This window comes from Pongo abelii, chromosome 3 (assembly GCF_028885655.2).
Source record: "Pongo abelii isolate AG06213 chromosome 3, NHGRI_mPonAbe1-v2.0_pri, whole genome shotgun sequence".
NCBI lineage: Eukaryota > Metazoa > Chordata > Mammalia > Primates > Hominidae > Pongo > Pongo abelii.
In genome coordinates, this window is record NC_071988.2 from 38358844 (window position 1) to 38380086 (window position 21243).

The 21243-nt window shown below is 38.0% G+C and overlaps 1 protein-coding gene across 1 annotated transcript in view; it reads right to left on the reverse strand.

The window, feature by feature from the left end:
- TMEM156 (transmembrane protein 156) overlaps positions 1–20369 on the reverse strand; it is a 63975-nt gene extending 43606 nt beyond the window's left edge. The window contains exon 1 of the mRNA XM_054553440.2: positions 20183–20369. Coding sequence (XP_054409415.1) covers positions 20183–20270 — 88 coding nt within the window. The 5' untranslated portion in view covers positions 20271–20369. The remainder of the gene's footprint in view (positions 1–20182) is intronic.
- Between the last annotated feature and the right edge of the window lie 874 nt (positions 20370–21243).

Here is a 21243-nt window from a genome sequence, read left to right on the forward strand (position 1 = left end):
AGAAAATATGGTACGTATATACCATGGAATACTATTCAGCCATAAAAAAGATTGAAATCATGTCCTTTGCAGCAACATAGTTGCAGCTGAAGGCCATTATCCCAAGCAAATTAATGCAGAAACAGAAAAACAAATACCACATATTCTAATTTATAAGTGGTAGCTAAACATTGGGTACACACAGACACAAAGACAGGCTCAACAGACACTGGGTATTCCCAAAGTGGGGAGGGAGGGAAGGAGGAAAGGACTTAAAAACTACCTATTGGGTAATATGTTCACCACTTGGGCAATGGGATCATTAGAAGCCCAAACCTCAGCATCATGCAATACATCCATGTAACAAACCTGCACATATACCCTCTGAATCTAAAATTTAAAAATGATATAGTACTTAAAAATATATTAATGAAATACATTACGTCAGTGGGTCTAAAAGAATATGAACTACATCTAGATGCTTCAAAAGCACTTAATAAATATCACATTTATTTGCAAATTACTGTATCCTCTTTGTCAAAGAGAAATATTCTTACATTATAAAGTCTATCTGTCTCAGACCAAATTATCAATATATTATAGCACTAAGGATACTGATGTAAATATATTTTAGTGATAAACACTATAAATATTTATGTCAAAGTTATGAAAAAGCAAGAAATTTTCCCTATATATATTTGCCAGGAAAATCTGCCAATGCAATTAGGAGAAAACATTGATTAGAAATAGGTGGAGAAGGCTGGGTGCGGTGGCTCACACCTGTAATCCCAGCACTTTGGGAGGCCGAGGCAGGCGGATCACCTGAGGTCAGGAGTTCGAGACCAGCCTGGCCAACATGGCGAAACCTGGTCTCTAGTAAAAATACAAAAATAGGCCGGGCATGGTGGCTCACACCTGTAATCCTAGCACTTTGGGAGGCTGAGGCGGGCAGATCACTTGAGGTCAGGAGTTTGAGACCAGCCTGGCTGACATGGTGAAACCCCGTCTCTACTAAAAATACAAAAATTAGCTGGGCGTGGGGCAGGTGCCTGTAATCCCAGCTACTCGGGAGGCTGAGGCAGGAGAATGGCTTGAACCTGGGAGGTGGAGGTTGCAGTGAGCCAAGATCGTGCCACTGCACTCCAGCCTGGGTGACAGAGCAAGACTCTGTCTCAAAGAAAAAAAAAAAAACTAGCCAGCCAGGCATGGTGGTGGGTGCCTGTAATCTCAGCTACTTGGGAGGCTGAGTCAGGAAGAATTGCTTGAACCAGGGAGGCAGACGTTGCAGTGAGCCGAGATCACGCCACTGCACTCCAGCCTGGGCAACAGATTGAGACTGTGTCTCAAAAAAAAAAGGAAGAAAGAAAAAAAGAAAGAAGTGAAGGAAACAATGCTTGGAAGTGTTGGAAAAGAGTAGTATGAGGCTGGACATGGTGGCTTACACCTGTAATCCTAGCACTCTGGGAGGCTACTGTGGGTGAGTCTCTTGAACTCAGGAGTTCGCGACCAGTCTGGGTAACAAAGTGAGGCCTCGTCTCTACAAAAAAGTACAAAAATCAGCCGGGCACGGTGGCACGTGCCTGTAGTCCCAGCTACTCGGGAAACTGAGGTGGGACGATGGTTTGAGCCTGCGAGGCAGAGGTTGCAGTGAGCAGAGACCTTACCACTGCACTCTGCACTCCAGCCTAGGCGACAGAGCCAGAACCTGTCTCAAAAGAAAAGAAAGAAAAAAAAAAAAGAGTAGTATGACATAATTGGTTTATTTATTTATTTATTTATTGAGACGGAGTCTTGCTCTGTCGCTAGGCTGGAGTGCAGTGGCACGATTTCGGCTCACTGCAACCTCTGCCTCCTGGATTCAAACGATTTCCCCTGCCTCAGCCGCCCGAGTAGCTGGGAATACAGGCACGCCCCACCATGCCTGGCTAATTTTTTGTATTTTAATAGAGACAGGGGTTTCACCATGTTGGCCAGGATTGTCTCAGTCTCCTGACCTCATGATCCGCCCGCCTCGGCCTCCCAAAGTGCCGGGATTACAGTTGTGAGCCATCGTGCCCGGCCAATTGTTACAATTATTTACAGACAAAAGTATGTATTTAAAAAAGCTAAAACAGTCAACTGAAAAATGGTAAAAATTAAGAGGATATATCTGTAATGTAGATATACCTATACATTTCACTATGTAAGATTATTCATCCAAAGGTTTAAATACTGTCAAATACCTATATTTTATAATTGTAGTGTAATGTAAATATATAGGCCATGGTCTGCAACTTAGTTTCTATAAGGGGTCATTTAGTAAATGTTTTAGGCTTTGTGGGTCATATGGTCTCTGTTGCAACTACACAATTCTCACGTTATAGGATAAAAACAGCCACAGAAAATTTATATAAAAATGAGTATGGCTGCATTCCAATAAAACTTTATTTATGGATACTAAACTTCAGGTTTAATATAATTTTTATGTCATAAAATATTCTTTATTTCCCAACCATTTTAAACAAAAGAGGCTGTAAAAGACCATAGTTTACTGACCCCTGAATAAGCTATAAGTGATATTATCACAAGTCAATCTGCCATGTATTACGACATCAAAAATAGCATCATCAAAGTCCGTATCATGTCATGAAGAATTTCATAAACTTAATGGAAGAAAGATGATTGACTAACAGATATATAGGCAGGAAGATCATTTTGAATGTAAAGTTTAGGAAGGGCAGGTAGAAGACATTGAGGGGTTTAATGAACCAATGAAATCATCTTCTCCAGTTTCTGTAGATAGAATCACAATAAATTCTGATGCTGATTTGTCACACCCCTATGCAAAAATCAGCAAGAGCCAGGTGTGGTAGCTCACACCTGTAATCCCAGTGCTTTGGGAGGCAGAGGCGGGCAGATCACTTGAGGTCAGGAGTTCAAGACCAGCCGGGCCAACATGGTGAAACCCTGTCTCTACTAAAAATACAAAAATTAGCCGGGCGTGGTGGTGTGTGCCTGTAATCCGGCTACTCAGGAGGCTGAGGCAGGAGAATCACTTGAACCCAGGAGGCTGAGGTTGCAGTGAGCCGAGATTGTACCATTGCACTACAGCCTGGGCAGCAAAGCGAGACTCCATCTCAAAAAAAAAAAAAAAAAAAATCAGCAAGAATTTCCCAGTAAATAAAATTTTCATCTTTTTGTTTAAAAAGAAATAAATAAATGTCTCCTCTTTTTTATGTTTTGAGAAATTTTACATAAAATTGCATTTATCTGTTTGGTCTGTTTCTTTAAAGTTTGGCAGAACTTACCTGGAAAATCATCTGAAACTAGTGTGAAAATTATCTGAAACAGAGAAGATTAAACCACGGACTGAGTTTCTTTAATTGTTGTAAAACCCCTGGGCTTTCCATTTCTTCCTAAGTAAGTTTCCTAGATATGTGTCTTTGTGTTTCAAATTTATTGACATAAATTGTTCACAGTATCCTCTTATTATATCTTTAATTTTGCTATGTCTGTAGTTATATCCCTTTTTCATTTCTAACATTAGTTACCTGTACCTTCTCTCATTTTTTTTTATTACTCAGTTTTGGCAGGCACAATAAATGTCCCTATCTTAATTCCTGGAACCTGTAAATATATTACATAACATGGCAAACTGGAATTAAGGCAGAAGATGGAATTCAGGTTGTTAATCAGCTGATCTTAAAATAAAGAAATTATCCTGGATTATCTGGGTGGATCCAGTGTAATCATGAATGTGGAATTGGGTAGCAAAAGAGTCAATGTCAGAGTGATACAATATGAGAAAGACTCAACAGGCCATTGCTGGCTTTGAAGATGGAAGGAGGCCATAAGCCAAGGAATTCAGACAGCTTCCAGAAGCTGGAAACAGCCAGAAAATGGATTCTCTTCTAGAGTCTCCAAAAGGAACACCTTGATTTCAGCCCAGGGATACCTCTGTTTAATGTCTGACCTACACTGTGAGACAATATATTTGTGTCATTTTAAGCCACTAAGTTTATGATCATTTGTTACAGCAGCCCTAAGAAATTAACTGATACGGTTTCGCTGTATCCCCACCCAAATCTCATCTTGAATTGTAGCTCTCATAACTCCCTCATGTTGTGGGAGGGACCCAGTGGGAGATAATTGAATCACAGGGGCTGTTTCTCCCACACTGTTCTCATGAACGGTCTCATGAGATCTGATGGTTTTATAAGCAGAAACCCCCTTTTGCTTGGCACTCATTCCCTCTTTGCCTGCCACCCAGTACAAAGTCTTTCTGCCTTCCACCATGATTATGAGGCCTCCCCAGCCACGTGGAACTGTGAGTCCATTAAACCTCTTTTTTCTTTATAAATGATGTATGTCTTTGTCAGCAGCATGAAAATGTTCTAATACATTAACATATGAATCTTTCCAGTGGTTTATCCATACAAATAGTCCTTTAAAATAATCAACTTGGCCTGGTGCAATGGCTCACACCTGTAATCCCAGCACTTTGGGAGGCCAAGGCAGGTGGATCGCGAGGTCAGGAGATCGACACCAGCCTAGCCAACATGGTGAAACCCGTCTCTACTAAAATACAAAAAATTAGCCGGGCATGGTGGTGTGAGCTTGTAGTCCCAGCTACTCGGGAGGATGAGGCAGGAGAATTGCTTGAACCCGGGAGGCAGAGGTTGCAGTGAGCTGAGATCACATCACTGTACTCCAGCCTGGGCAATGCAGCAAGACTCTGCCAAAAAAAAAAAAAAGAAAGAAAGAACCAACTTGTGATTTTATTGATCCTTTCTGTATCTCTTCTTTTAAGTTCATTGACTTTTGCTCCTGTGTTTATTATTTCCTGCCTTTACTTTCTGGGTTTATCTTATTGTTCTTTTTCTGATGTTTTAGGTATAAGCATTTAAAGTTATATGTTTTGGTAATATTGCATAAGTTTAAACAGATAGAATTTTTTAATCTTTCAGTTACTAGTATTTTCTATTCTCCATTATAATTTCTTCTCAACTATAGGTTATTTAGAAGTGAATTGTTTAAATTTCCAAATATATTACCTACTTTTAGCTTTCTTTTTGTTACTAGAATCTAATTTAATTTCATTTAGTCAGAGATGTATATTAAAGATTGTTTGAAATGTATTGAGGCTTGTTTTTATAGTCTGGTATTGTATTAGTCTATTCTCATGCTGCTAATAAAGACATACCCAAGACCGGGTAAATTACAAAGGAAAAAGGTGTAATGGACTTAAGTTCCACATGGCTGGGGAGGCCTCACAATCATGGCAGAAGATGAAGGAAGAGCAAAGAGATGTCTTACATGGTGGCAGGCAAGCGAGCTTGTGCAGGGCAACTCCCATTTATAAAACCATCAGATCTCATGAGACTTATTCACTATCACAAGACACAATATGGGGGAAACCACCCCTATGATTCAATTACATCCACCTGGTCCCACCCTTGGCAAGTGGGAATTATTACAATTGAAGGTGAGATTTGGGTGGGGACACTGCCAAACCATATCAAGTATGTATTTTTTTTTTTTTTGAGACGGAGTCTCACTCTGTTGCCCAGGCTGGAGTGCAGTGGTGCGATCTCGGCTCACTGCAAGCTCCGCCTCCCAGGTTCACACCATTCTTCTGCCTCAGCCTCCCGAGTAGCTGGGACTACAGGCACCCGCCACCACGCCCAGCTAATTTTTTTTGTATTTTTTTAAGTAGAGACGGGGTTTCATCGTGTTGGCCAGGATGGTCTCTATCTCCTGACCTTGTGATCCGCCTGCCTCAGCCTCCCAAAGTGCTGGTATTACAGGTGTGAGCCACCGCGCCCAGCCCAAGTATGTATTTTTATTCCCTGAAAAGAATATGTGTTCCAGATGTTGAGTTCAATATTCTAAATACATCCATTAGATAAAACTAGCGGTTTGAATTGTTTGAATTGTCTATATTCCTATTCTTCATATGGTTGTATTTTATAACTGGGAAGTATGTTTAAAATCTCCCACTAAATAATGGATTTATAATTGTCTTTTTAAAGCTATCTTTGTTGGGGCATATAAATTTAGAATTGATGTATATTCTTGTGAATTAAACCTTCTATCCATATATCCTGACCTTCTTTATTGCTAGTAATGATGTTAATCTTAAAATCTTACATTAATACAATGGCATGTGCTTTCTTCAGTTACTATTTGTTCCATATATTTTTCTCATCTTTTCACTTTTATCTTAATGCTTTAGATAGGTCTCTTTTAAATGGCAAATTTCTGGAAATTGCTTTTTTAATCTAGTCTGATAATTTTTTGTCTTTTTACCTGGACAGATTTGCTCACTTACATTTACTGGGATCATTGGTATATTTAGATTTAATTATACCATATTATTAATGCTTCCTATTTGTACCACGCTTTCTATTGTTTCTTGCCTTTCTGGCTGTTAAATTAATTCAGTGATTTTTTTTTTCTCATCCATTATTTTTCCTTTTAGTTATGTGGGGTTAGATACTATATTTCTATTATTTTAGTAGTTACCATAGTAATTTTTAACATGCATTCTTAAAGCCTAAAGTCAATCAACAGTTACCCTCTCTCAAACAATACAAGGGTCTTAGAATACTTTAACTCGGATCATCTCCTTCCTGACTTAAATGCTACTTTTATACAGCACTTTGGTTCTATCTTGTTTTTTCACTGACATACAAATTAGTTGAGTTTTTAAATTTTATGCAACTAATATTTTCAGGATTTGTTTAGATTTACTCACATATTTATAATTGTTGTTGAGGTTTTTTTCCCTGCCATTTCTTCTTGCATCTCTGCCCTTCCTTCTGGGATTACATTCCTTCCCTAAAGCTAATTATTTAGAAGTTCTTTCACTGAGGGTCCGATGATTGTAAACTCTCTGTGTTGTTTATCTGAAAATATATATCTCACCAATTCTAGGTCAACAAAAATTTTGCCTCAGCACTTTGCAGGCATTTTTCACTGCCTTCTGATTTTCATTGTTTTCAAGAGATGAGCTATCAGACTATTGTTCCTTTAAACTTTTTAAAGACAATCTGCATTTATCCTTGGTTATTTTAAGATCTCTCGGCTGGGCGCGGTGGCTCACGCCTGTAATCCCAGCACTTTGGGAGGCCAAGGTGGGCAGATCACCTGAGGTCAGGAGTTCAAGACCAGCCTGGCCAACATGGTGAAACCCATCTCTACTAAAAATACAAAAATTAGCTGGGCATGGTGGTGGGCACCTGTAAGCCCAGCTACTCAGGAGGCTGAGGCAGGAGAATCACCTGAATTTGGGAGGCATAGTTTGCAGTGAGCCGAGATCACGCCACCGCACTCCAGCCTGGGCGACAGAGCAAGACTCCATCTCAAAAAAAAAAAAAAAAAAAAAAAGACTCTTCAGTTTTCATGCTCTGCAGAATTTCTCATTACTTATTTTGCTTGGGATTTGTTGGGTTTCCTGAATTTTAGGATTTATGTCTTTCAATGATTCTCTAAATTTCTTAGCCATTGTCTCTTCAAATATTGCCTTTACCCTATTCTATTTCTTCTGTCCTTTGCAGCTTTGATTAGAAATAGTTCCCTTTGCTTTCCATGTCTCTTAACTTCTGTTCTGTGTTCTAGGTAATTTCTTCAGATCTCTATTCCAGTTCACTAATTCATTATTTAGTTGCATCTAATCCATTCATTTCATTCCTTGCATTTCTAATTTATTGTATTTTTCACAATTAGAACTTCCAGTTGGTTCTTTTTCAAATCTGCCTGGTAACTTTTAATAGTCTTTGTTCCTTGCTTATATTGTTTTTTAGAATCACAAAATGTGGCAGAGTATTGGATCTCCCCACAAATTTGTTTTATATTATTTTTAGGCTGGGGGAATAAACGACTCTGTTTGTCCTCCCTATTAACTTTGTGTGTATGAATTGTTGCTATTTTCCCAATCATAGTACCTTACATTTTGTTTTAAACTTTATACATTTTCAGACGCCTTTCCCCAAGTTTTATTAAAGTATACTTAACTAACAAAAATTATATATATATTTATGGTATACAATGTGATGTTTCGAGATACGTATATTGTTAGGTGATTAAATCAAACCTAATAACATATCCATCACTCACATACCATTTTCGTTTGTGTGTGGTGAGAACATTTACTCTCTTAGCAATTTTCAAATATATAATCCATTATTATTAGCTATAGTCAATACGCCATACAATAGATCTCCAGAACTTATTCATCTGTGTAAACGAAATTTTGTATCCTTTGACCAACATCTCTCCATTCCCCTCATCCCACCCTGTCGTCCATGGTAACCATCATTCTATTCTATTCTCTGCCACTGTGAGTTCAACTCTTTATGATTCCATATATAGTGAGATCATGTGGCATTTTTCTTTCTGCGCCTGGTTTATTTCACTTAGCACAGTATTCCCCAGATTCATTCATATTGTTGCAAATGACAGAATTTTCTTCTTTGTTAAGGTGGAATAGTATTATCTTGTGTATATGTACCACATTTTCTTTATCCATTCATCCATTGATGGACACTTACGTTGATTCCATATCTGGACTATTGTGAGTAATGCTGCAATGGATATGGGAGTTCAGAGTGATTCCATATCTGGACTATTGTGAATAACACTGCAGTGGATATGGGATTTCAGAGATCTCTATGACACACTGATTTCCTTTCCTTCAAATATAACCAGAAGTGGGATTGCTGGGCGATATGGTAGTTCTGATTTTTTTTAAAGAGACAGGATCTTACTATGTTGCCCAGGCTGCTCTCAAACTCCTGGCTTCCAGCAATCCTCACAACTCAGCCTCCCAAGTAGCTGGGACTACAGGTGCATGTCATTGTGCCTCATTAGTAGTTCTTATTTTGAATTTTTTTTTTTTTTTTTTTGAGATGGAGTCTCACTCTGTCGCCAGGCTGGAGTGAAGTGGCATGATCTCGGCTGACTGCAACCTCTGCCTCCCAGGTTCAAGTGATTCTCCTGCCTCAGCCTCCCAAGTAGCTGGGACTACAGGCACATGCCACCACGTCCAGCTAATTTTTGTATTTTTAGTAGAGACGGGGCTTCACCATGTTGGCCAGGATGGTCTCGATCTCTTGACCTCATGATCTGCCCACCTTGGCCTCTCAAAGTGCTGGGATTTCAGGTGTGAGCCACCGCACCCAGCCTAATTTTGAATTTTTTGAGAAGCCTTTATGCTGTCTGTCATAATGGCTGTACTAATTTACATTCCCACAACAATGTTCAAGGGTTCCCTTTTCTCCACATCTTCACTAGCACTTGTTATCTTTTGTCTTTTTGATAACAGCCATCTTAGGTGTGAGATAATATTTCACTGTATTTTCACAAAATTTCAATTTGTATTTCCCTGATGATTAGTGATGTTGAGAATTTTTTCATATATGTATTGGTCATTTGTATGTCTTCTTTCAAGAAATGTCAGCTTGATGCAGTGGTTGATAACAATAATCCTAGCACTTTGGGAAGCCAAGACAGGAGGATTGCTTGAGCCCAGGAGTTTGAGACCAGCCTGGGCAACATAGTGAGACCCCATCTCTACAAAAAAAATTTAAAAATTAGCCAGTATGGTGACCCACACTTGTAGTCTTAGCTACTCAGGGGGCTGAGATGGGTGGATCGCTTGAGCCCTGGAGGTCAAGAATGCAGTGAGCCATACTACACTCCAGCCTGGGCAACATAGTGAGAACTTGTCTCAAAAAAAAAAAAAAAAAAATGAAAAGACAAGAAAAGAAAAAATTGAAAAAAGAAAAAAGTAAAAAAGAAATATCTCTTCAGTGTCCTTTGCCCATTTTTAAATCAGGTTATTTTCTTGCTGTTGCATTGTCTGAATTCTTTATATATTTTGGATATTAAACACTTACATATATGGTTTGCAAATATTTTCTCTCATTCCGTAGGTTTCTTTTCACTCGGTTATTTCCTTTGCTATGCAGAAGATTTTTAGTTTGATACAATCTCATTTGTATATGTCTGCTTTTGTTGCCTGTTTTATGGGTCATAACCAAAAAAATAATTGCCCAGAACAATGTCATAGATATTTTTCCCTATGTTTCCTTCTAGTAGTTTTACAGTTTAGGTCTTCAAGTCTTTAATCCATTTTGAATTGGTTTTTGTACATGGTGTGAAATGAGTCTAATTACATTCTTCTGTGCTTACTCATATTTTTGATGTAATATTTTATGTACTGAAACAAACTAAATATTTTCTATTTTATATCTCATAATTCCAATATCTGAATTCTTTGAAGATCCCATTCTGCTGTTTGTTGTTTCTGTTGATTCTTGTCCATTGAGTCTTCATGTGTTTTATGATTTTTGATAATAACTATTGTTCCTCGGAATTTTACTTTGGGAAATTATTTGAGGAATGATGTAAAGATGTTTTCCTCCAGAGAGGATTGGTGTTTTCCTCTGGTGAGTGTCTAATGGCACCATTAACCCAAAGTGACTTTAACTACATTCCTGGATTGGACTTTTCACACCTCACAGGTAACGATCCTCAACATCCAAGTTATGGCCAGCTGTGTTTACAGACTCTCAAAGGACTCTTCTTCCTTTCTCCACCCATAGCCAAAGTGAAGACAGACAAATTTCCTCAAAACCAGACATAATTTGTGCTAGATTACTGTTTTATGGAACATATCACTTTTTAGTATCTCAGTCATATCTCAGTCTTAGACTTTGACTTCTGTCTCCTGACATATGACCCAGTGAAACTGAAATTCCAGGCCACCAGAGATTTGCAGATGCTCCTGAGGCACTAATTTGTTCACTCTTGCTTACCCATATGTATTTATAATTCCTACTCATTTTCTGCCTCCAAGGAGTCTTACTGTCTTATCAGTTCAACTCTACATTTCTAAAGTTTTAAATACATTTTATTTCACATTTTTAGATATTTTGTGCCAGTAGTATTTTTCAGGGTATGACTGAAAGAAAAAAAAAATCTCAACTATCTGTTGACCTCTACAAATAAGTGAAAACTTACATTAAAATCTTCATTATTTGACAGATAATAGGCATAGCAGAGGCTACTCTAGGTCAACTAACATTTTCCCAAGACCTCATTAACTAGTTGTCAGGGAACTTTGGAAGAAATGTGGATTATTTCTTTGACTATACATATTCTAAGTGTTATTGATTCAGTATATTAAATATAAACTAGAGAAAATGAGAATTTTTTGCTACTAGAAATATTGCTAGTACAACCACTTTAGAGAAACATTTGGCAGCTTCTTGTAAAATTAAACATACCCAGCGAAATGGACTGACCGTTTGTGTCCTCCTAAAATTCCAATATGATGGTATTTGAAGGTGGGGTCTGTGGGAGGTAATTAGGTCATGAGAGTGGAGAGCTAATGGATGGGATTAGTGCCCTTATAAGAAAAGACCAGAGAGGTAACTAGTTATCTTTCCATCCTCTAAGAATACAAAGAAAAGTCAGCATTCTGCAACCCAGAAGAGGACCCTCATCAGAATCAACCATGCTGGCATACTGATCTTGGACTTCCAACCTCCGGAACTGTGAAGGCTGTTGTTTACAAGCTACTCAGTCTACAGCACTTTGTTATAGCAGCCCAAGGTGACTAAGACACCCAGGTATTCCACAACTAGAGCATTACTGAATAGAAATGAAAACATATACTGACACAAACATTTGTACAATAATGTTCATAGCAGCATATTTATAATAGCCCAAACTGGAAATAACCCAATAGATAAAGGGACAAATATTGTGTATTTATATAATGGAGTACTTTGCAACAAAAAGATAGGAGCTACTCAATCACTCAGTAGCATGAATGAATCTCGAAAACATGCTAAGTAAAGAACCCAGACCAGGCTGGGCACGGTGGCTCACACCTGTAATCCCAGCACTGTGGGAGGCCAAGGCGGGCGAATCACTTGAGGTCAGGAGTTCAAGACTAGCCTGGCCAACTTGGTGAAATCCATCTCTACTAAAAATACAAAAAATAAATAAATTTAAAAATCCAGGCATGGTGGTGGGCACCTGTAGTCCCAGCTACACAGGAGGCTGAAGCAGGAGAATCACTTGAACTCAGGAGGCAGAGGCTGCAGTGAGCCGAGATCGCACCACTGCACCCCAGCCTGGGTGACAGAGCGAGACTCCGTCTCAAAAAAAAAAAAAAAAAAGGAGCCAGACCAAAAATATTTACTGTGTGATGAGTCCATTTACACAAAATAGAAGAAGAGACAAAACCAATTTATGGTGACACAGGTCAAATGTTGCCTTGGGGATGCTGGAGGAGATTTGAAAAGAAAGAGCCAGAGGAATCTTTTGTTTGTTTATTTGTTTGTTTGTTTTTTGAGATGGAGTCTCACTCTTTCACCCAGGCTGCCGTGAAGTGGTGCCATCTTGGCTCACTGCAACCTCCGCCCCTTGGGTTCAAGTGATTTTCTTGCCTCAACCTCCCGAGTAGCTGGGAATATAGGTGCGTGCCACCACGCCCAGCTAATTTTTGTATTTTTAGTAGAGACAGAGTTTCATCATGTTGGCCAGGCTGGTCTCTAATTCCTGACCTCCAGTGATCTGCCCACCTTGGCCTCCCAAAGTGCTGGGATTACAGGCATGAGCCACCATGCCCAGCCGAGCCAGAGGAATCTTTACTGGGGAGAGGTAAATCTGTATCTGGTACATGACAGTTGTTACATAGGTGCACACGAATGTCAAAATTCATGAAACTGAACACTTGAGATCTTTCCATAAAGAAAATGTGGTATTATATACACCATGGAATACTATGCAGCCATAAAAAGAAAGAGATCATGTCCTTTGCAGAAACATGGATGGAGCTGGAGGCCATTATCCTTAGCAAAATAACACAGGAACAGAAAGCCAAGTATCACATGTTCTCAATTATAAGTGGGAGCTAATTGATGAGAACACATAGAGGGGAACAACAGACACTGGGGTCTACCAGAGGGTGGAGGGTGGAAGGAGAGACAAGATCAGGAAAAATAACTAATGGGTACTAGGCTCGATACCTAGATGATGAAATCATCCATACAACAAACCCCGGTGACATGCATTTACCTATATAACAAACCTGCACATGTAGGCCTGAGCTTAAAATAAAAGTCTTTTTTAAAAGAGCTTTCCATTTTATTGTATGTAAATTATACCTGTTAAAAACATAGTCAATTATTTCTAAAAATCTTTCACATTATTAGCTATCTATAGCATAATTCAGCAATTTAAAAATATTAGCTGCCAGGATAGGAGAGATCTTATGGGTTAGCTGCCTAATTTACAGAGACGTTCATTAACATATGATGTTTTCCTTTGGTCACAGGTCTGCCCTCTTTAACAATTGGAATAGGCCGGGTGCAGTGGCTCATGCCTGTAATCCCAGCACTTTGGGAGGCTGAGGTGGGTGGATTGCCTAAGCTTGAGAGTTTGAAACCAGCCTGGATAACATGGCAAAACCCTGTCTCTACTAAAAATACAAAAAATTAGCCGGGCGTGGTGGGGGCGCCTGTGATCCCAGCTACTTGGCAGGCTGAGGCAGGAGAATCGCTTGAACCTGGGAGGTGGAGGTTGCAGTGAGCTGAGATCGCACCACTGCACTCCAGCCTGGGTGACAGAGCAAGACTCTGTCTCAAAAAAAAAAAAAAAAAAAAAAAAAAAAGATTGGAATAAACTCAAAAAGATTATCCACTTCAATAGCAAAAACTAGATTATATTTCAATTTGGGGGCCAATCATTGAAGGCTCTCTGGTAATATTGAGCAGAAAAGGGGGAAAAATATATCACATTGTGTATGAGTGATATATCTGTAGTGTCAGCCAGATCAGGAGCAAGGGACTATGGATTTATTCATAGGATATTTGGGAAAGACCATTTGAAATGTTTGCTGGAGGAAGGGAGCAAAGTTTGGGATAACTTTTAACATACCATAACAATATTTGAAAGGCAGGTTTGAGACATAGGAGACTGCTCATTTTACTTGTCAAAATAAGAGAAGTAAATGAATATTATGAAATTCCCTGCAGATAAAGAAAATGGCAGGAAAATGACTCAGGGTAAAAAGACACATATCTTTCAAGTAAAATATTCTGCAAAATAAACTTCACACGCTAGCACAACCTAAAATCTCTAGGTCTGTGATGAAATTTAATCTTTCAAAAATATGAGGATAACACTTGGCCTGCCTAAATCACAAGATGTTTATGAATGTCAGATCAGAAATGCCTCCTTCAAGGTTTTCTTTTGATTTCCTTAACAGTATGATTCAGCATGTTTGCTCCCTCAACAGATATTCATTGAGTGCCCCTAATATGACAGACACTCTCTTAACTGCTTGAAACACATCAGTGAACAAAGCAGACAAAACCTCGGTTTCATGGAGCTTACATTCTATTTGGAGAAATCAGATAATTTTTAAAAATGCATAATAAATAAATCACATAGGTGATAAAATATGAGTGATAAGAGAAAAGAAACAGAACAGTGTAAGGGGAAGATATATCGCCATATGAATGTTTTAGAGAAAGTCTTTTTTTTCTATTAAAGCAAAAAAGATATGCTACTCAGGAGGCTGAGGTGGGAGGATCACTTGAACCCAGGAATTAGAGTCCAGCCTGAGCCATAAAGCAAGACCCTGTCTCTCTTAAAAAATTTTTTTAAAAAATTAAAAAGCAAAAGAGATATAGTAAGAGAGGATTTATCCACCAAAACAACGAAACAAGCAGTTAAAAAGCACCCTAAGCAAGGGTTGTTGGTAGGTATTGCAATCTAACAGATTAGAGAATAAAGCCAGTTCTGTCAAAGTGATGAAAAGCATTATATTTAACACATTTTTTTGCCAACACATAGTGCCTAAAATATATACATGAAAATATCGTGTCCATTAGTGGCCATTTTAAAACTGTAATGATTCAGAAAATTCAATAAGAAACAAAATATGGCTGGGTGTGGTGGCTCACACCTGTAATCCCAACACTCTGGGAGGCTGAGGCGGGTGGATCACTTGAGATCAGGAGTTCAAGACTAGCCTGGCCAACATAGCAAAGCCTCATCTCTACTAAAAATACAAAAATTGGCTGGCCATGGTGGTGCGTGCCTGTAGTCCCAGCTACTCGGGAGGCTGAGGCAGGAAAATGGCTTGAATCCACGGGTTGAAGGTTGCGGTGAGCCGAGATCACACCACTGCACTCCAGCCTGGGTGACAAAGTAAGATGTTGTCTCAAAAATAAATAAATAAATAAAAATTTTAAAAAAGAAGCAAAATCTTACCACAAAGTATGTTTATCCATCTAGTTTTATTCCTTCTTTCTAAAGATTTTCAGAACTTTCTCTCTTGAGAATGATGCTGCACCATGAGTGAGTAGAAACATTTGATACATTACAGTGAACTATTATTTTGTAAAATATATGTCAAAGTACTTGGCATATTACTGGCACATGTAAATGTATTTGTTAAAATAAAAAAAATGGTTTAAATAGTCATATGGCCTTATTGGGGATTACTGATTAAATATTTATGAATAAGAAAAAGAGCATTCATTTTTGAGAACTAGAATAACACTTACAGGAAATTAATTGCAATTACCCTTGATGTGGTGGTCATTATAATATAGACTTAAACACTGTGAACATATGCTCATATTATCTCAGTTTATCCTATAGTTCCTTTATCCTTTGTTTTCTTCAATTTCACTGTTCATTATACCACCATTTCCATCACAAAGTGTGAAATAGAAGGGGAAATGAAAGCTGGTAAACAGAGTTTATGTCAGTTTGGCTCTTAAAAGAAAGTGAGGAAGTCAAAACAGCTAGATAAAATTAGGTCTGAGGTGTTTTCATCTATGCTATTCTTTTTTTTTTTTTTTTTTTTGAGACAGAGTCTTGCTCTGTCACTCAGGCTGGAGTGCAATGGGGTGATCTCAGCTCACTGCAACCTCTGCCTCCCAGGCTCAAGCGATTCTCCTGCCTCAGCCTCCAGAGTAGCTGGAATTACAGGTACACGCCACCACCATGCCCAGCTAATTTTCTTTTTCTTTCTGTCTTTTTTTTTGAGAAGGAGTCTCGCTTTGTCCACAAGGCTGGAGTGCAGTGGCGTAATCTCGGCTCACTGCAACCTCTACCTCCCGGATTCAAGTGATTCTCCTGTCTCAGCCTCCAGAGTAGCTGGGATGACAGGTGTGCACTGCCATGCCCAGCTAATTTTTAGTTTTTTAGTAGAGACAGGGTTTCACCATTTTGGCCAGGCCGGTCTTGAACTCCTAACCTCAAGTGATCCACCCACCTTGGCCTCCCAAAGTACTGGGATTACACCGCGCCTGGCCCCAGCTAGTTTTTTGTATTTTTAATAGAGACGGGGTTTCACCATGTTGGTCAGGCTGGTCTTGAACTCCTGACCTCAGGTGATCCACCTGCCTGAGCCTCCCAAAGTTCTGGGATTACAGGCATGAGCCACCGCACCCAGCCTCGTCTGTGCTATTCCTATCCTGTATCACCACAAATCACTGGGAGTACACTTGTGTGACTCACTGCAATTGCCACTTTCAGGAACTAGTGATACACTGATATGAGAATATTTTATTTAACAATCGTCATCATTTCTTCTCTTGAAGAGTGCTTTTGCAAGCAGATAGGTGATCTGATCATTCCAACTCTGACAATTATTTATTTCTCTTTGCAAATGGAAATACAAGGAACGTCCTCCCAAAGACTGACGTGGAAGCAATATTTATGTTCCCGTTGCATCTTGTTTACATCCCTGTTTTAGTTAATTCCTGTATTTTATTTAGTTGTTTGCCAGTCAGTTTTCCTCCCAACTGAAAACTCCTTGATGGAAGAGTTTCCTTTCATTTTTGTAGCCCCAGGTTTCTAGCACAGGTGAAAGAATAAATAAATAAAAGATCACTGGGATTTACATGAGGGTTAGCCAAGTTCTCTCTTAAACACTGTAAGTCCAACAAAAACAGGTTGGAAAGTCTCTTATTTGAGAGTAAGCTAGCTCCCTTAATTGCAAGAAGCTCTGAATCAAAATATATCCACCACTCCCTTTTGTATCTCCATTATCTACATGTTAATATAAATGCATTAAACCATTATATTAACTACTATATCTTAGCTGCCTTTCAAATAAATGGAAAGGTTAAAAAACACTGCTGTAAAATAGGTTATCTTGCTAGTAGTGCATACCCAATGCAAACCCATTATAAGTCTCACACAGTGTTGAAGTTGCTCCCTTTTTTGGTAAAGTTAGACTAAATAGCTTATACTGTGTAATTGTGATAACGGAATATTCCTACTAATAATTACTCAGAGACTCAGACACATTCTTGATGAAAAATGATCAAACAAGGTGCTTTATTTTTAACTTAGGACTTCAGAGGGCTTATTATTTTGAAATCAAATCTATTAAACCTCATGAGTATATTATTCCTCATTAAGATTCCTTTTGAATTCATTTGACATGTTAAAGACAGGGTATCAGTGAATAATTTATAAGTAAAAATTATTTTATAATATTTATCTTAGAAATTAAAGTGAATAGAACACGAGAAAAAATGGGAGAAAAAAGGACAAGAAACTAATGGAGTAAGAGTAGGCAGGTGAATTTCACAAGGTTAATTGTAGCACTTCGAGAACACTCCTAGCTTACCATCAAATAATTTTACCAGCTATTTTATTTAGTATTAGTTGTCAATTTAACTCATTTCATAGGTCAACTATTATTGTGATTAAGAACTAATTTTTAAAAACCAAGACAATGATGTCCAAGTTTTCTTCATTTAATCAATATGGGACTATATTAAATGAGGCTTTAAAAAGATGTTCCTGGTGATCCATAGACCATTATAAAAATATAATGGTTTTTATTATTATTATTTTATTATTATTACACAATTACATGTGTATAACATTTTGCCTAGTAATCAACTTTTTGTTTATGGCAGCTCTGTGCAAAATTCCTTCTACCACTAAATAATGTAAAAGAAGACAGTGGTTTTTGAACATTTTTGTTTGTTGGCCCCAAGTAGGGTTCCTTTGAAACAAAATTCCCCAATAAATCCACCTGAGTGTGGTGGTATGTGCCTGTAGTCCCAGCTGCTTGGGGACTGAGGCAGGAGGATTGCTTGAGCCCAGGAGTCAGCCTAGGTAACATAGGAAGACCCTGTGTCTTTAGAAAAAAAAAAAAAATCCATCAACCCAGAAAGAGTTTGGAGTAATATCTATGCTGTTCTTGGACCAGGAGAAGAGAAACAGCTATTTTAAGTTTGGGAAGGCAGTAAAGGTAGTATTGGGAGCTGATGTAACCAGTTTTGAAAGCAAGAGAACAAACATCATTATAAATGATGGCTGATTATTGACAAGATGAAGAAGAACTGACACATTACTATTAGGCCAAGGAAGTTTGGCTAAGATGGATTTTATAAGAGCTCTTTCTTCTACCCACCAATAGAAGGGGCTCCCATCTGTCCCCCACTAAGAATTTCTCTGTGCTTCATCTATCTTCCTTCTGCTCACCACTGCCCCAGAAGGCCATGCTTCTCACTTTGAGAAACAAAAACTAAAAGAACTACGTGTCTGCCCCAAAATGAAAACCTTTAACACGCTCCTGTAGTACCAGTTCTCATAAAATACTAACCAATAGTTAATTAAGTCATTTTTGGGATGATTACCTGGTTTTTATTAGATCCAACCTGATTTTTAAGAGGTGCTAGGTGTAGATAGCTAGCTAGCTAGCAAGATAGATAGAACCTACTCCGGATAACTATTAAATGAGCTTACTCTCAGCCCACAATATCTTAAAAATAGATTATCTTTATTCTAATTATTCTCTTTATAACACATTTTCACCCAGTGGAATCAAGCACTGAAAATATGTGCTATGATTGCTTCATCTAAGTAACATAATGCCAGAAAACCAAATTGTAGTCATAGTGTTTATTTAGCAAAAATATTTTTAACTCGCTACTTAGCATCATGTAAATGCAACATCAAATAATCACTGAAATATGTCATCAAATATAATTAGCAAAAATATTTTTATCTGGCTATTTAGCATTACATATATGCAACAATAAATATTCATTGCAGCAAATCATCAGATATGAGTTTTTCTCTGATTTTAATCAAATTCATATAAAGACTATTTAATGATAGAATACAGCCTTTTCTTTTCCCCTCTTCTTCTTATTAAATGCTAGGGAGCACAATTACCATCCGAACACTCACATTAATAAATTTTCAAGTCCTTTGCTAACATATCAAAATAGTTTAAATTTATACCTATTTATTTTCCTAATCTAGGTTCCAGCAATTATACCACAATTTTCTGAAATGTTCACAAAGTTAATTTTGTTCCATTTTTCTCCAGTTACAAATACATACACACACCTGTTTAAATTTCCACTCACCTTATTTTAATTGTATTTTCAAAATATATAAATGCTTTTTCTTGTTAAAAGGTGACCGTAAATTATCTGTGTGAAATAGTTGTAGTAAAGGGAATTCTAGCATTTTTAACACAATAAATATCACTTTCTTCATTAAAGAATTCCAAAATGTAAAAGCATACTCAAAGCAGCTTTGGGCCAGGCGCAGTGGTACAAGCCTGTAATCTCAGCATTTTGGGAGGCCGAGGTGGGTGGATCACAAGGTCAGGAGTTCAAGACCAGCCTGGCCAACGTGGTGAAAGCGTGTCTCTACTAAAAATACAAAAATTAGCCAGGTGTGGTGGTGGGCACCTGTAATCCCAGCTACTCAAGAGGCTGAGGCAGGAGAATTGCTTGAATCCGGCAGACGGAGGTTGCAGTGAGCCAAGATTAGGCCATTGCATTCCAGTCTGAGCGACAGAGTGAGACTCCATCTCAAAAAAAAAAAAAAAAAAAAAATCTATTTTGAAGAAAGAGTTTCAAAGAGCAAAATCATGATGCAATTATTGTAATCTCAATGTCTGAAATCTAGACTACAGATTTTAAATATTTTCATTTTTAGGTAAGCTATGATAATTAAGTACTATGAATTAGGTTTACTGTACTATATAACAGTCAACTAAAATTGCAATCTTGTTTTATTTTATTAATTTTTCAGATCTAGAACTTCAGCCTACGCAGCATGTGTCCAGAAAGAGGATCTTTTCTGTAACCACTAGCTGACACTAATTTTTTAAAATTAAGAAAGGAAAGCTAGATTACAATTATATACTCACCTTTCGGTGTCTTGAAATATTCCGGCAAAATTAAAATGAATGTGATAACTATTGCCACAAATAATTTAAGGAGGGCTGTTTTTGTCATGTCTCTTCACATGACACAAATGTGTTCCCTTGCAGTACATTCATGGTATGTTGCTTCCTGCTTTAAGTTTCATCTCTGCACAGTACTTTAGGTTAATGCAATTCACCTCATACTCACTTCCTTTTGAGTAAGACTTAAAAAAAAAAAAAGGTCTTGAACTGAGACTTCACTTTTGAGTCACTTTCCATTAAAAAAAAAAAAAAACTACCCTCCAATAAGCACTTTCAAACCATTTATTTACCTTTCTAAGCAAGAAAGGTAAATAAATGATCTCAAGAAGCAAGGGGATCTTCTCCCCACCCAATTTATAAACATAAACCCACAGTATACTCACAAAAATAAAATGGTGGGCTGGGCGAAGTGGCTTACGTCTGTAATCCCAGCACTTTGGGAGGCCAAGGCAGAAGGATCACTTGAGGTCAGGAGTTTGAGTCCAGACTGGTCAACAGAGCAAGACCTCCTCTCTACAAAAATAATTTTAATATAGCTAGGTGTGGTGGTGCACTCCTGCAGTCCCAGCTACTCAGGAAGCTGAGGATCACTTGAACCCAGAAATTTGAGACTGCAGTGAGCCACGACAGGCCACTGCACTCCAGCCTGGGTGACAGAGTGAGATCCCTTCTCAAGAGAGAAAGAAATAAAAGGGTGAATGTCAGTCATGTCTAGGTTGCGTGGACATCACTCATTCATTTACTTATTAAATGATTGTCGATCCTGTTTGGTGCCAGGTGCTGTGCTGAATTCTGGTGTTCAGAAAATAGTACATCTAGAAGATAGAAACATTTTAACCATTGCCAATTTAAAAGGAAAAAAAAGTATTGTTTAATTTGCATTTCTTTGGTTGATAGTAATTCCAAACATTTTTAATATTTGCTGGCACTTTGAATTTCTTTTGTTAATTGCATGTTCATATCTTTTATTGCAGCATTTATATCCTTCCTGTTGATCTATAAGACTTTTTTCTCTATTGGGA